The sequence below is a fragment of the Martes martes genome, assembly GCF_963455335.1.
Source record: "Martes martes genome assembly, chromosome: 10".
NCBI classification, from domain to species: Eukaryota; Metazoa; Chordata; class Mammalia; order Carnivora; family Mustelidae; genus Martes; species Martes martes.
In genome coordinates this window covers 60,721,817-60,738,045 of record NC_137898.1, presented here as the reverse complement: position 1 = coordinate 60,738,045, position 16,229 = coordinate 60,721,817, and the positions used below count along the sequence as shown (strand labels likewise).

The 16,229-nt window shown below is 54.6% G+C and overlaps 1 protein-coding gene across 5 annotated transcripts in view; it reads right to left on the bottom strand.

The window, feature by feature from the left end:
* The window catches only part of SLCO2B1 (solute carrier organic anion transporter family member 2B1), a 45,215-nt gene extending 29,851 nt beyond the window's left edge, over positions 1 to 15,364 (bottom strand). The window contains exons 1-5 of one of the 5 annotated variants that reach the window (XM_080815937.1): positions 15,056 to 15,342; positions 11,068 to 11,297; positions 3,050 to 3,180; positions 1,837 to 1,974; positions 312 to 474 (exon numbers count right to left, since the gene is read on the bottom strand). In XM_080815937.1, coding sequence (XP_080672063.1) covers positions 312 to 474; positions 1,837 to 1,974; positions 3,050 to 3,157 — 409 coding nt within the window. In that variant the 5' untranslated portion in view covers positions 3,158 to 3,180; positions 11,068 to 11,297; positions 15,056 to 15,342. Of the gene's footprint in view, positions 1 to 311; positions 475 to 1,836; positions 1,975 to 3,049; positions 3,181 to 8,914; positions 9,020 to 11,067; positions 11,298 to 15,055 lie in introns of those variants that run through there. The other 4 variants (XM_080815936.1, XM_080815938.1, XM_080815939.1 and 1 more) reach the window with 4 other exon arrangements.
* Positions 15,365 to 16,229: the final 865 nt, after the last annotated feature.

Here is a 16,229-nt window from a genome sequence, read left to right as displayed (position 1 = left end):
ACTCCATGCCAGCCTGAGTTGTAAATTCAGCAGGCTGAGTTGTAAATTCCCCCCACCTCAAAAACACAGTGACACCCAAGCAGGCCTTCTCCAAGGGAGGCCCAGAGGGTTATACCCCACTGCCCCAGAACAACCCCACTCCCCAGGACTGCCAGAAGGACCCGCCCATGCTGGGACCGAGGGAGAGGGGAGGACCCGCAGGTGCCCTGGGGAGCCGGGCCCATCCTGACCCGGGGGCCTGGGAAAAGGCCATGGTAGGTGGAAAGGCGGCTCCTGGCGTCCGTCTCCAGCCCAGCCCTTCCTGCTCTTACCGGAGCTAGTATGGTCGTAGCGGTATGGCTCGGAGATGAAGTGTGGGAGGCTCATGAGCAGGCCTGCCAGGGCCACAAGGACAGCCCCATAGCCGATCAGTCGGGGCCGGTGTACCCGGCTGCCAAAGTAGCTCACAAACACAATCAGGGCTGTGTTCCCCACCTGCCAAGGGATGAGGGGACCCATTCAAGCTGAGCAGAGTCACCAGAGGCCAGCACTACCCTGGCTTCTCTTGCCAGCCTGGTGCTCCCCTCAGTCTAAAGGACTAGCTGACAGAATGAGAATCATCCGGGCCCCTCTAAACACAGATTCTGGGTCCTCTGAGGTGGTGGGGGCCCCACAGCCCCCATTAGGGGGAGAGAAAGGAGGGCAGAGTGGACAATGCTAGCAGTTCCATTTCATTCTGGAAAGTGGGTTGGACCCCACGTTAGAACATGGAAGAGTCAACGGAAGGGTTTTTAAGTGTCTGGGATATGGGGGAGACAAAATCTCAAGCCAGAGGACTAAGGCTTTGGAATTTTAAGGCTTAGAATAAAAAACTGAGGCTGTGGGCACTGGAGGGGATTGGAGAGCTCGCAGGGAAGGGACAGTCTCTGCAGCCAGAAGCTGGGGTGCACTGCCCACCCCATTGCTTCTGGGCCGTTATACTCACCCTGAGCCCCAGGTTCCTTGCTGCTGGAGTGGGCCAGCAACCACAAGAGAGCTGCTAGGAGGACCAACCCTGAGAAGGATAACCACTCCCCATTTTATAGGCAGCACACTGAGGCCCAGAGGTGGGGAGTGACTTCCCCAGGTCCCAGAGCTCGGTAATGACATTTTCTTCCCACCTCTGAGATCTGGAGGTGGGGTCTGAGGACTGTCCAGGGGTGCTGTGTCGTTGGCAGGCCAGGGGGAGAGAATTGCCTTGAAATCTCCAGACAGTAGCCTCCTCTGAGGTGGAGAACATCTGGTGGTGGGGTGCTGGGGCACAGCTGGACCCTGATCTCTAAATCCCCCCAAAGCAGCTTGTCTACTCCTCCCTGCTTGGCTGCGGGCCCCAGACTTAGGGATCTCCAGGCAACTCTGGGGAGACATGCGTGCCATGCTATCGCTCCCTCCCCCGGCCACCCACTGGTTCCAAATTTCTGCCTTTGATCTCATTTAAATCTATCACACTACTATTGAAGTGACTTCCTCTGACTTCTTCCCGGGACAGGCAATAGCCAGGTAAAGGAGCCAAAGGGAGAGTGGGCGGTATGGGAATTCTGCCTAGCTCTACAATACCCCCCCACCCCAGCCTCTAGAGCATTCCCAAGGGCAGGACCGCCCATGCTGTGACATTACAAGGAGGCAGAGGTCAGTTTCTCTACCAGGACATGAAGAAGGAGCTGGCTAAGGAGATTTGGGGAGGAAGCTGTGGTGGGGTTGCCTGTGGACACCGGGACGGGAAGGGCTTCTGTCAGGCTAGTGAGAGAGGGGGTGAGGAGGTGGGGGCGAGTCTCCCTCAATCCTTCCCCCTCCTCGTGGCTGCACCAGGGCCGGTACCTCGTTGAAGGCAGCCAGCAGCCCTGAGGTCTGACTGGAGAGGCCAAAGCGCTTCTCCACAGTGGAGATGGAGCTCTTGAGGTAGCCGGAGATCATGAGCTGGGCCAGCTGCAGCAGGCTGTGGCACAGGACGAAGAACTGCCAGGGGAGCCATGGCGGGGACAGCCGGCCGGCCGGCCGGGGGGTGGGGGGTGGGCAGGGAGATAGGTGGAGATTCAGTCAGAGGGGGTGGTGATGGGGGGGGGAGACAGAGATGGAGTTGGGGAAAGGGAGGAGCAAGGAATAGAGATGGGGAAACAGAGTCAGAGGAGACAGACACACAGGAGAGAGAAAGAGAGAAAGTTACTAGAGTGGCCCATGGCTTCTCACACAGGCCTAAAAACTACACAAACTGTCCTGGGTACATTCAGGGGGTCTTGGTGCCACCTGAGACCCACATGACTGAGAATAGGGTCTTTCTGGGGCCACTCTGACCCTCACAGCTCCCCTGGGCTGGACTGCACCTTCCTCCCTGTTCCACCACCCTGCCCCTTTCTCCAGGAAGCTCTTCCAGATCCTTCTCCACCCCAGCCCACCCACTCCTCCCCTACAGTTCCCTTGGGAGACGACTTCCATACCCTGAATCCTCAAGCCGCCCACCCCACCTAGCCCCACCCCAAACATCCGGGCCTCCCTTCTGAAGAGCTGGCAGAATTCCCAGGAGAAAAAAAACTAACTTCAAAGAAGGGTGTTTTTGCCAGAGATTAAAAATATTCGCTCTGTTCTTCTGACTTGGTTTCCTCTTGTATACAACAAGGACCGTGTCCCTACCCCTCAGGGCTACCGTGAGAATCAAACAAGACAGGTCAAACAAGAATCAAACAAGACAGAGGATGCCTGGAGATTTAGGGCTGCCCTGGAGGAGCCAGAGCTCCCCCAAATTCATACAGATTCAGGATCCCTGGGGTCCTTCTCTTTCTCTCTAGGACAATGGGGGATAGGGAGCCTGGTCCCCCACTGCCCACAGAGTAACCCTTCTTTCTTCTCTGGAAGGAGGGAATGTGTGCCCCAAACCCAACTAAATGCTTTTGTAGATTATCTCTTGGATTCTCGTGGCCACCCATCCTACAGATGAGGAAACCGAGGTTCAGAGAAAAGCAGCAGCTTGCTTAGAGTTACAGAGCCTTCCCTGTAGGCCCAGACAGCCCTGTTCCTGGCAGGCCTTCAGTGATACCTTGATGCTGTGGAACACGCTTCGCCTCAAGTCCTGAGGGTTTGTGCTGGCTTTACCTCCAGGTGTGTCTTCTGCACCCATCATGGCCTTGGCATCTTTGCCTGGCATCTGGGGTTCCTCACCCACCGGCCCTGTGGGACAGACATCCAGGAGGTGAGAGTGGCAATGGAATCCCAGAGAATGGTCCTGCCCCAGGTCACCCATGGTGTTCCAGGGGTTGGTGGCAATCTGAGAGTCTGAGCACCCCCAACCTTCCTGAGGCCCAGGAAGAACCCCTAAAGGCTCTACATGCCCATGTTAGCCAGATCCCAGCTGGGACCTCCTGTCTCACACCTTCATTCCATTCCCAGTATTAACCTTCCTTCTAGGGAGAAGCTGCCGGTCACACTCCATACCCTTCAAGCAGGGACTCCGGCAGTAAGGATGCACGGCCTTAGCCCCTCTTGGGCCTAGAGTTGCGAGACATCCAGTGCCTGGAGGCTGAGTCTGGCTGTGGGTCTGTCTGGCTCAGGGTAGGATCTCAGATTTAGGGTCAGTGCAGGGTCAAGGCTTGTTCCACAGTCAGGGCATAAAGAATTTTCCTGGGAGTCGTTCAGAGCAGATAGCAATGCCCTCACAGGGGACCACCTCTCGTGTAATCCCAGAGCTACCTATGAAACCATGTTGCTGGTCGGCACAGAAAGGATCCTCAGAGACATCCCACTTAACCACCTACCTCACCCTGGACAAACTGATTTCCCCAAGTGTGGCGATGACTCAGGAGGCAGAACTGTGGTTAGAACCTGGATCCTGGGCCCCATTAGGCACGTCTGGGTTCCTCCATGGAAACCATGGTAACCGTGCCTGTATCCCACTCACCGCAGGGAGAGGAAAGCTGAACCCCTTCAGGGGCATCTCCTAGGGTCTCCTGATGTTTCATCTCAGTGAGATCTCAGTGAGGAGCTCGGAAGTCTGGCCTTGGGAGACTCCACCCTTCCACTTACATGGAAAACGACCCCTTAGGCCTTCCTCCCCTCCTGGGGCCCTGGCTTCCCGCGGAAGCCTCCCCCATTGTTTCACACACTTCTTAACCTGGCAGGAGTTTCCCTTCATTCAACAAGCTCCTTCTGGAGCATGGAACCGGATGTGAGGACACCCCTGACCCAGGCAGGGACGTGGGGACTCTCCATCTCCAGACCCCGAAGGCAAACTCAGGGAGGGGCCACAGAGGCCTGGAACCGCCACAGTGAAGGCTCTGTGCTCTTCAAACGAGGTACCTGGGAGCCTGAGGAATTTTTTTCAGTTGAGGTATAATTCATAGGCCATAAACCTCACCCTTTTAAAGCATACAATTGTGTGGGTTTTGGCATATGATAAAGGGCATACCTCATCACCACTCATTCCAGAACATTTTCCACCATCCCAGTAAGGAACTCCATACGCCTCAGGAGTCCTCCCTCTGCCCAGCTCCTGGCTCTCTGGCTTTGCCTATTCTGGATATTTCATATAAATTCACACAGGCGACACAGTCCAATGTGTAATTTTTTGTCTCGCTGCTTTCACGTAGCACACTGTTACAGTGTGCCTCTGTACGTCATTCCTTTTTATGGCTGGATAAGTCCCTTTGTACGGACATACATCACATTTGGTTTATGATTGAGGTATGGCGGACATTCAGAAGTTGTACACATTTTTGTGTCGACGTATGTTTTCAGTTCCCTTGGGTATGTAGCCAGGAGTGGAATTCCTGGGTCATGGGGCAACTCCGTTCAACTTTTTCAGAAACTTCCTAACTGTTTTCCAAAGTGATTTTGCTATCTTCTGCTCCCGCTAGCATGGTCTGATGGGTCTAATCTCTCCACTTCCTTGTAATACTTAGTACTGTGTCTCTTTGATTCTAGCCACCCCGCTGGTTATAAAGAGATATCTCATGCGGTTTTGATTAGCATTTCCCTAATGACTAATGATGTTAGGCATCTTTTTGTGTACTTATTGGCCATTTGTGTATCTTCTTTGGAGAAATGTCTATTCGATTCGAAGATCTTAAGGAATTTGACTGAAGAAATGGGAGTGTGTGTGTGTGTGTGTGTGGCCAGTGAGGAGTGCCTTGGGGGAGGGGCATAAGGATTCAGGGGAAACAAGGAGATACAGAAACCAAGGTGACACCTGTCAGGGAGCAGATAAGGGGTTGGCCTAGTGAAGGGAAGGGCTCTGCAGAGGTCACTTAGAAAGATAAGGAGGGGGCGCCTGGGTGGCTCGGTGGGTTAAAGCCTCTGCCTTCAACTCAGGTCAAGATCTCAGGGTCCTGGGATCGAGCCCCGCATTGGGCTTTCTGCTCGGCAGGGAGCCTGCTTCCTCCTCTCTCTCTACCTGCCTCTCTGCCTGCTTGTGATCTCTGTCTGTCAAATAAATAAATAAAATCTTAAAAAAAAAAAAAAAGAAAGAAAGAAAAGAAAGATAAGGAGGTGAGGGGGAGCCCGAGCAAACTCTCCCAGAAGGGACTATGGGACTACTTCCAAGCTCTGGTTTCACTCACCAGCATAGATGGGTCACTTCCTAGAGCACAGAGGCTGTTACACGCTCTAACGCAGCTAAGCCTCCACATACGTGCTCTCCTTATTCCCAAAGCTTCCCCACTGCTCTGCGCCTTGGAGTTTTCACTATCTCTATGCATCTGATGAGCACACTGAGGCTCTGAGATAACTAGCTCTGCTGGTTAACGTTGGTGAAGGGACTCAAGCCCAGGTGTTAACCTCAACATCACTCCATGCTCCTTGTACAGGTTTGACAAGGGGAAGAAGCACAGTGCTCTTCTCCACCATAGTCCAACCAAACCTAACTGGGCTAGCTGAAAGCTGGCAGCGCCCACCCACCAAGGAGCCAGGCCAACCAGGTGATGAGGCTGGAGTGGAGTCTGTGAGGGCAGAAGTCACTAACCAGGGGGCCCGGCTCTGAAAGAAGTCCAGGATATGGAGAAGGGAAGGGGACAGAAGATCAGCAGACCAACCTAGAACCTTCCACCTTCCCGTGGGCTGGTCCTTAGCTTGAGCCTTCAAATGAAGGAGGGAAGCCGTGGCCCCTGGGATCAGTCTGTGCACTGGGTAGTCAGTTGGTCACTGAATGGGGTTGGTCAGGCCAGTAGCCAGGTCTCTTCAAGCTCTTCTGGTGGACCGAGACCTCCAAGAAGACTGGCAACAAACAGTGTGACTCTCTAAGGAAGGGAAAAGCTCCCTTCAGAAGGAGAGTCCTGAGTCCAGTAAAGTATGTTCTCCTTGTGTGACATCAACGAGAGCTTTCCCATCCTGTGAAGATTTTGTCAGGGATCACCCCTGACAGGAGACAGGGCTGCTATGGGGATGAACCTGGACTGGGCCTGGGGGTGGCCTGTGGGAATGAGGGGAAAGACAGGGAGCCAGGCCCCAGGGAAAAAAGCCCAGCTTGCTTCTCTCCCAGGTGTACAACCAGGTTTGGGGGCTCCAGGTAGGCCAGGTGGTTCCCAGGGCCCACATCCCCGGAGAGGGCAGGCGGGGAGTTTGGGGGCCTGTCAGCCATGTGAACATGGCTGGCTGTTCACACAGGCCGGATCAAGTCCCTCAGCTGGTCAGTCATGAGTCTGGCGGTCTCTCAGGAGACTTGTCTGTTCAGGCAAACTGAGCTAGCTAGCTAGTCAGTCAGACAGTCATCCTGAACGTCTGTCAGCCAGAGGCCTTCAGTCCACTCAGAGACCCCAAATGTCTGTCTAGCGACCCCCTCCCTGGGCAGGAATCAGCATTCTCCAGTTGAATCCAGGGTGATGAGGACCAAGGTTTCAGAGAGCAGCCTGACAGGGAAGGATAGATTTCTCTGCCTGCTCTTTGCTGGAAAGGCTCAAAGTCCTACCGCCTCCATCTGAGGGCAGTTACCCTCCCCTCTCCTGATAACCTTCAAGCACCTCTCAGATCTCAGGGCCCAACTGAACCCATTCCTTTCCACATGCACCTGGGCCCCCCAAGTTAACACTTCCTTCTGACAGCACCAAATTTCCTCCCTAGATTATCTCTCCCTGTCACCCAAGTCCCAACTTACCACAAAGAGGACCCGAGACCCCTTCCCCCCATACACACTCCCAGCTTCAGAGACAATTGCCCAGGTTTAAATCCCCACCAGCTGCAATCCTGCTCTGTGGCCTGAGACCAGGGACCCCTTTGCTTCCTCATCTACAAGGCAGGGACTGTAATCCCCACATCGCAGGACAGAGAGGGCCCACTGAGAACCAGATCCTTCCACCCCACCTTCAGCCTGGACACTGAGAGCCTGAAACCACTCCTTACGGTCCACATGAACTTGGCCTGGCAATTCCACTGTCTTCATTCGCACTTTTTCTTCTGACGCTTCCCAGACTGACCAGCTTAAACAAATGGCTTCATGGTTTATTACAGGAACTTTCTGAAAGACCCCTTGACCCTTCATGGGAAACCACAGACCGTGCACCTCTGACTCTTTGAATGCCTCCCCACAAAATCCTTACCTTGTTGTTTCCACCAACAAACTGTTGAATCATGATTCTTACCCAACCCCAGTCAAGCCTCCCTCCTGTCCTTCCCTCCCCACCCTAAAGGATGAGCCTTAAAACAAACTTTCAATCCTCAGCAAATATTGACCTTACTTCCTCACTCTAAATCATCGCCAAAGCTTTGAGAAGTGGTCTTATCCCTCCTCACAGTAAATAGACATTGTCTTCCTAACAGGTTCTGTCAGTAATGTGTGGGGACGCAGCCCAAACACAACGAGTAGCAGCTGCGTGGTAAATGTTTATTCCCCATCAGGCAGCCAGGCTTTCTGTCAGCTGTCTATCCTGGCACAAGTGCCCCACTGGCTTCCATACTTGCTTTGCGACTGCAAGGACCACGTCTGGAACTTGAGAATCCAGAGAAAGTTCAACCCCAGAGGGCTGAGAAGGTGGGAGGCTGGGAGACCCAGCTCTCTGGCTCAGCCTAAGCCCCTACAGGAAGTGTCTTGGAGGAGTTTGTCCTGGGGGCTTGTCTGAGGAGCTACCACAGACTGAGCAACACGTGCTGGGCTGGGCTGAGCTGGGCTGGGCTGAGCTGGGCTGGGCTGAGCTCACTCACCAACCCTCCTAGCACCCCTTAGAGGTAGCTGCTGTGATTCCATGGTACAGAGTAGGAAACTGAGACGCAGAGAGGGGAAGCAACTTACCCAGGGTCCTGGGGCTGGCAAATGGCAAAACCTGGACTGGAAATCAAATCTGCCTGACTCTTGGGCCCCCAAGAGCAACCACAAGAAGGTTGGCTGCAAAGATGGCCTCAGAACAAATGAAACATAATCCCCACGTAGCCATTTCTTATTCCAACCTGACTTCCCTTCTGTCCTTTGTCAAAGGTGGTTTTAGGGAGAGAGTCAGCCATTCGCTGGTAAGTTAACACCCTCTTCTAATGGCCTCAGAGAGTGCTGTCAGGGCAAGGCTGGAGAGACAAATGAGGCAGGAACGACATGTGGGGACCTGAGTCCAATACTCCAGGGGACCTGAGCATGGTGGGAGTTCAGGACTCATAACCAAGGCCCAGTTTTGAACTTTCAGAAGGGACCTGCTGGGAAATGCCAAGAGAGGCTGTGAGGGTTCTCACATCCTGAGAACCGAGGAGGGACAAGACAAGGGCACTTTCTCTCCAGAACATTCCAGCCTGTCTCCAGCAGAGAGGGCAAAATGGAAGATCACGGAGATGCTGTATGGCCTTGGGCCAGCAATTAGACTTCTTTGAGCCTCAGGGAGACAGAATACTAAGCCTTGCCTCTCAAGCCTGTGGGAGGGTCACACAGGATAATGTCCTTTGTCAATATCAGGAAATCCCGCAAGTGGCAGTTAGTCAGCCTTTGCTCCAAACTCACCAGGAAATCTATTTCCAGGTGTGGCCGCCAGGTCCCAGAAAAAAACGATAGTCCTTCCTGCGGTAGACTCAGCCCCGGCATCACTCAGTCACCTCCTCCTGATCCCTGAAGCAACACACACCGCTCTAGAGCCCTCCCTCAGCCATTTCTCGTCCTCTCCCCACCCCCACCCCATCCCACCAGCTGCATTCCAAGGTCCCCTTTTTTCTCTTCTAATAACTTCCCTGTAGGAGAGAATGAAAGGCCTCTCCCCCACACCCTTTGCCAAGGCCATCACAAGAACTAGCAGGGATAGAATATAAGGCAGAGGTTACAATGGAGAGGCCCCGGCCAGTGGCCCCAGGGGCAGTTATGTGGGCTGCACAGCCCAAAGTGAATGGTGCCTTCTGGAGTTGGAGTTGTACAGTGCGTGGAAGCCCTGCCCGGTGGTGCATCTGGCTTCTAGATGTTTGGGGGGGCTTGCGCAATGCTTGCTGAGTGTTTTGAAGTTAGTGGCCAGCAATTAAAAACAGGAAATTTCACATAAAACTCCGGATTTTTGCTTTTTCCTGAAAGATGAGCAGATCTGGCAATCCTGGGCCCACATTCTCATACGGCAGCACCCAGATGGCCCAAGATGCTGGGCCTACACGTGGCAAGTTGCCCCATTGGAGTTTCTCTGTGGGGGTGGAGGGAGGCGTGCCTGCCTGGTGTGTTTTCAGGGACCCTCTTCATTGGCCAGTGACTCCACAGCCAAACTGGGCTGGGGAGTCCCCTGGACAGGAAGCCAGGGCTGGGTTAAGCCTTTGAGGGGCGAATAAACAGGGCCAGAGAGGACCCTGACTTGCCCAGGGGCTTTACATGAACTGGTCTCTGCTGGTTCTAGAAGTAACAATGAAGATTCATTCCGCACATCCTGACAGCTCTCTGAGACAGGCTGCTGGGGACACAGAGGCCAGCAGCCCCCGTCCTTGCCCTCAGGGAGCTCCCAGTGTCAGGGAGTAGGAGTGGTGGGGAGGGGAAGCAGACATCTAACACAGAATCCCAGTGACCTGAGCTCACTGATCTAACATAAGGAATTTCAAGACTACAAAAACACAGCAGAGGCCCTAGCCTAGATTGCAAGGTTCTGGAAGGCTTCCTAAAGGAAGAAACATCAGAGAAAAGGGCAGACAAATCAAAGTACAAAAAATGCTCAGGGAACGAATGGTCTGGCAAGGCTGGAGCACTAGGGCCAAGGTGGGGGTGCAGTGGGGGGTACTGGGGCTGGAGCAGTTGGAGGAGCCAGGCTACAATGAGCCTGAATGCCAGGTTGAAGTGCTGGGCTTTGTTTTGAGCCCAGGGATGAGGTCTGATTTGGCCTCCTGGACAGACCTCTGTGCCTGTGGGGGGAGAGTGGAAGAGTCAAGCAATGGGCAGGAACCAGGGAGAAGGCAGGAGTGGGGTCCAGAGCGGTGAGGGACCATGGGTCCTGGGCTAGGCAGTGGCTGTGGGAAAGGAGAGTGACGAGCTGAGGTATCACAGTGGGGAGGTAGGACTTGGTGGAAGATCAGCTGTGGGGAGTGAAGGAAGCCGAGGAGTCCTGGGGGCGGGGGTGGAGCGGAGAGAGGCGCAGCTCTGCCTCTGGGCATGCCATGGTTGAGGGCTGGGACTGCAAAGGTGTGGTGAGTTCAGCCTTGACCATGGTGAGTTTGGGGTAGCAGGGCCGGAGTGGGGCGTGCGCACCAAGGGAGAGATATTTAGGGGGCTGTGTGCTCTAGGAGAGCCCAGGAGAGGATACGGGCTGGAGTCAGATCTCCGGCTGTCTGGAGACAAGAGCGGAAAGAAGGTAACAGAAGCTACAAGTGGGCAGGCAACTTGCCTAGCGAGAGTGAGACGCCTCTGCCATGTGTCCTGTCTGAAGAAAACAGAGCGAAAAGAGGAACCTACCCGGGAACCATGTTCAGGTGCCAAGGTTGGGGGAGGGGACAGTGTCACAGAAGTGCCAAGATGTTTTTGGAAGAACTACCAGCTTCCAGCACGGACACACCCAGAGCCCGAGCCTGGGAAGGGAAATATTCCCAGCAGCAGATATTGGGTAATCCGCCCCTCATAACAAATGACAGATACTTCTCCAGAGGTGCTGGAGTAGAAGGAAGCCTGTGTGGCCAACCCCTTCCTTGAGCCCTTCTTACCTCCGAGATTGCTCTGTATGCCCTCAGCTTGCAGTTTCCCTCACTGTTTATGTCCCTTGATGAAGCAGTGAGCTCCTCAGGGCAGCACCTGTCCCATCCTGTGTCCTGGTGGACCATGTCCCTGCTGAAATCCTCTGGATCAGAAGACTTTGGATTCAAATATTTGCTTTGCTCCATTGGAGCTGTGTGACCTTGGGCAGCGTCGTTAGCCAGTGTCAGTTTCAGTTTCTCTGGGAGCGAGGGAAGAGAGCCCATCTCATGGAGGGTTTGTAGGATTGCAGGAAAATGTCATGCTGGGTGCACTGCCATCCTCAACAGCAGTTGCCCCCTCGTCCCTTCCCGCCCCCTCTGCACCACATGAAAACAGACATCTCAGCCTCAAAAGGTCAAGGCCCCTGGGAACCGCACCTGTCTCATCTCCCCACCTCTAGCAAACGGTATTCTCGGGCTCCGTAGATGCTTGCCATTCTCCAAATTCATCCTATGCTTTTCACCCCTCTGCCTTTGCACACGCTGCCCCCTCGGCCTGGAGTGTCCTTCCTCCCCAGCAAACCATTTCTCATCTTGCAAGGCCTGGCCCAGGTTAAGTTGAACCGAGCTAAGCTGAGGGAGAAGACAGGGCTGGAGCGTGGGAATGTGGGAGGAGGGGCCCAGGTTGGGGTTGGGGAGGAGTGGGAGCCCTGGAGGCACACGGGGCTTGGCTGTCATATTTGGGAAATTCCTCCTCCCAGGGCTTTGGGTGGTCTGTTGGGATGACAATAGCGTGCACGAGCTCCAGCTTTTTCAGGACTCCCAGCTGTTGCTTCTTGAAGGAGATAGTGCAGGGTGGGGGAGGAGGCCAAGCACTTTCTGGTGGTTTCCAAGCTGGGTCAAGCACCCTGTGCTGGGACTTTCTGTTCCCAGTTCCAGCCCTGGCTATCGCATCTAGACCCAAGATGACCTTAAAAACACTGAGGAGGGCCTTGGGGGAAGGGTGAGCCCAGAGCCCACAGGGAATTCAGGTCAGTCTCCTTCCACCTAGAACATGGAGCCTGAGGCTCAGAGAGAGGTGGCCATTGGCTTTGGCCATGCCACCTCCCCTGATCATGAGCCCCAGCTCCTCTCTCTGTGCCAACCTCGCTCCATATCATGAGTCTCCAGTCCTCTTTCCAAACAGGTTGGAGGGAAGGAAGGAATGTCATGGGGGGAGGCATGGAGCGGAGGGAGGACAGCTTAGACACTGAGACTTTCCCAAATCCTTGCATTTGCCAAGCCTGTGCTGAGATCTGGGGCCCCAAGAATGGACCAATCTGGCCCCACCTCTAGGGAGCTCCGGGTCTGGTGAGGCAGCTATTGTTCTCCATCCTTTCAAGCATGAAGGCTTGGGGCTCTGGGCTGCAACCCATGAGGGATAGCAGGGACCAAACTTTTTTCTTTTTTCTGACCCCCAGTGCAGCTGAAGTTCAAGCTGACACGCTGGAGATAGCCAAGCCCCCTTAACACCGATGGGGAGATCTGACCCCTCCTCTACAGAGGGCTTTGCTGCACTGTTCCTCCCAGAGACAGAAGACTGAGCCTTTCAGGACAGGAAGAGACCAGATGACCACCTCGACCCTCCATCCACCACACAGAGAAAGTGAGTCCCAGGAAGGGACAAATGCAGACAGGGTGTTGAATGCCTAGGCCCTGACTATAGGGTCCAGGCAAGCTTCCCATCTGGTTCACAGCTGCCTGAGCTCTGGCCCAGGAGGCAAGGCCTAGCCTGGGAGGAAATAACTACCCCCAACCCTGCCCACTCCCCAGTTACTAGCACCCAGAGAATCATTTGCTTTGTCTAGAAGCAGGGGAGAAGTGCCCGAGTGGGTGGAGTCTCACTAGTGTGGGGTCTGCGGAAGAAAGAAGGGAGCCCTGAGGGTAATGACAGAGAGAGGAAAGAGCTTTGGCATCAGGACGACCTGGGTTCTGGCCCCTACTCTGCTGCTCCCTTGCTGGGTGACCTGGGGTGAGTCACTTGCCCTCTCTGAACATCTGTTTCCTCAACTATTAAACAGGGTGAGAGTATGTCACTGAATTCTCATAAAGCCAGTGATTTGGAGCTCAAATGTTAACCTAGGGCTGCTAGTTCTCTCCTTTGCGCAAAGTATCTGTGCCAGATCGATGCCCCTTGAACCCAGGACAGCTAAAAAGCAACAGAAACAATATGAGGAACAAGAAAGAATCATCCTTGAAGAAGATAAGTCAAGCGCATACGTGAGACAGGTTGCTTCTAGCTGGAGAATCAGTCTGGAAGGCTTCCTGGTGGAGGTGATGTTTGGAGGAGTTGGCAAATGGCAAACTTCACCAGAATCAATAAAGAAATGAGGGCAGATACCTCCCTGGTAGAGAGGTAAAAGCTGTGAGCAAAGAGACAGAGGTAGCAGAGGCTTTTCTGAAATCACAAAAGGAATGGCCTTGGGAGATCATTTTCTCCAACTCCTCCCCCACAGACTGGGAAATCTGCCTGTTGCCTAAGGGCACATGGTGAGTTGATGGAAGGGCTGGGCTGAGAGCCAGATCTGACCCTGATTCCTCTCTCTGGTGTCTGCCCCTGGCTAGGACCACTGACCCCTCTCCTTCACATCAGCTGGCCTCTGCTCTTTTCCCTGGCTCCAGGCTCTGTGCCCTGCCCCACCTGCATTCCCACATCCCTCAGATGCCCTCAGACCAGGAAGAGCGTGGGGGAAGCCAGGACTCAGCTCAGGGTGGAGCCTGAAGCAAAGCCAGAGGCGGCTCCTGGTGGCCCAGCAGTCAGATGCTGGAATTGGCCTTCTGCTGTATGTGCCGGAGGTGGGGACGGCTGGAGAAGTCTAGACCTGAGCCCTGCAGGGGTCCAAATAACGGTGAGGCGAGGGGGTCAAGTACCATACAGCCAAAGTCGCTAGTTTCTTCCCATACCTGTAGGGTCACCCACCCTCCCATCTTGCAGCCAGCGAAGGCTGATGTGGAATTTGGGCTGTCAATGGCCCATCTCCAAACCAGCCCGCCCAAGTCTGACCTCATTGTCATCTCTCTGGCGAGGTCCCCAGAGGAAGCATCCACCCCACCCTTCCTGCCACGCCAGGGTACCCAGGCCGCGTCAGCCTGCCCACGAAGCCCTCCGTGTCGCCTGCACAAGCCAGGGAGCAGGTTCACTCCTGCCTGAGTGGGCGTGAGGCTAACACAGCCTCGGAGGACCGATAGCTGTAAGGAGGCCAGAGGTGATCACTGCAGGGCACCCTGACTGAAGACCCTTTGTTTTCTTCCCACCTCCCTCCTCTGTCCAAGAAATGCTCAGCGGGGCGCTCCGTTCCCAGAACCGCCGCCCTCTCCACGTGGCGCGTGTCACGCTCCAGGCTGGGCTCTGCAAGTCTCCCTCTGAATCCCTTTCTCTTCTGTGCTGAGCTTTCGGATTCTTTGTGGCGGGTCTGCCTGTCTCTCTTCTCTCTGTCTCTGTCTGCTTCTCTTCATTTCTCCGTCTCTTCTGCAGCCGTCTCTCTGGGGCGGATCTCCTTCCCTGTCCCTGCACATTCCTGCAGACACCTGTCGGCCTTTGTCTTCTCCTCTGGCCCGGCCTTTGTCTGACTGCATATCTCTAGACTTGCTCTGTCTCTGACTCCACTTGCAACCGTATCTTTCTCTGCCTTGTCTGTCTTTATCTCTGCCTGCTTCAGAGAGAAAGCAGGGCTCAGCGAGGGGCTCTCCAGTGGCCCGAATTTCCATTGTCCTCTCAGTGTCTCTGTCATGGAAGGTAGGCTGGGTTCCCCGCCTCCCACTGAGTAAATAGCATCCCTTCCTGCTCCTTCCATCAGTCACTCATTCATTTAACACACTTTCTCTAGGTCTGGCCTTATGGCTGGCTCTGTGTGGGGAACTATGAGCCCCCACCCCACTCCACCCCAGTGGGCTCCCCAGCCTCCTCACCCTCCACACTGGGAACACGGCCCGCAGGCTCCCTCCCAATGCCCCTTCCTTAATTTCATCCAAGACTTACCTATCCTGGGTCCCATGATTTTTGGGGTGCAGTGAGTTCCAACCCCTATTTCAAGGTCAAAAGTGGGGCTGAGCAGGAGAGAGAGTGAGACCTTATCAGGGGCCCCTGGAGACAGCCGCCGTGAGCCACAGAAGGGAGGCAATAATGTGGAGAGTCTGGCACGTGGCCGGTGCTGCTCAGGCCGCACTGGACAGCAGCCGCCTCTTCTGAGATAGTTAGGAATTCCCGTAAAACTTGACTCCACTCTCCTGGTGACTGCCTCATCCAGTTACTTCTTCCTTCTGTCTGCCTCTCTCTCTGAATTCCTCTGATTTTCGGCTGGGACAGCCCAGGGCCAGAGTGGTGCAGGAGGCTGGGTTTCATTTCCATCCAGCCCTGCTGCTGGGAGGAGGCTGCTGTGGTCTCCTCCCCTTCAAGCCTCTGTCCACATTCCCCTGAATATTTTCTCTTCCTCTGTTAGCAGTAAAGAGGTAGCAGGCAGAGGGAATGTGGACAGTCCCCAAGCCATGGTCTCCTTTCAGTCCCAATTCTCCAGTCTCCTCTTGCACTCCCATTCTCAATCTGTCCCCCACCAAGCTCTTGTCCCCCATTTCAGAAATCCTGTCACCCTCCATGAGCCCCATAGAGAGCCCCTGCCCCTCCAGGGTCCCCCTTTCCAGAATCCCTGGCCCCCCCTCACTAAACCCAATCTCCTCTCTGAGCTCCGAGGATCCGGAGCAAGGAAGGATTCACAAAGGCCAGCCTGCCTCGAGAGACTCCTGGCAACAGTTCTATAAAGTAGAGCTCCATCTCGGCGGAAGGGGTTGGGGAGCAGAAGGGCAAATCTGAAATTTCAAGAGTTTTCTGGACTGAAGGTTGAGGATGGAGGCCTTGGAGCCAGACAGACCTTGGTCTCGTTTCAGCTGGCTCTGTGGTCTCAGACAAGTTTCTGCATCTCTGAGAATCATTGCCCTCATCCATAAAGAAGGGAGAGCTGGCCCCTCACTTGCAGGGCTGCTGGGCAAGTTCAGCGAGCAAGGAAGAAGCCAAGCCTGAAGGCCTGGATCTCAGAGAAGGAAGCCACAGAGGCAGGGCTCAGATCAGGACAGCAAGAGGAAACAAACTGACGAGTTTGCCTTTTCCAGCTGGTTCAGCACTCTCACACTGGAGGCCCCACTGGGTCCTCCTATCAGCC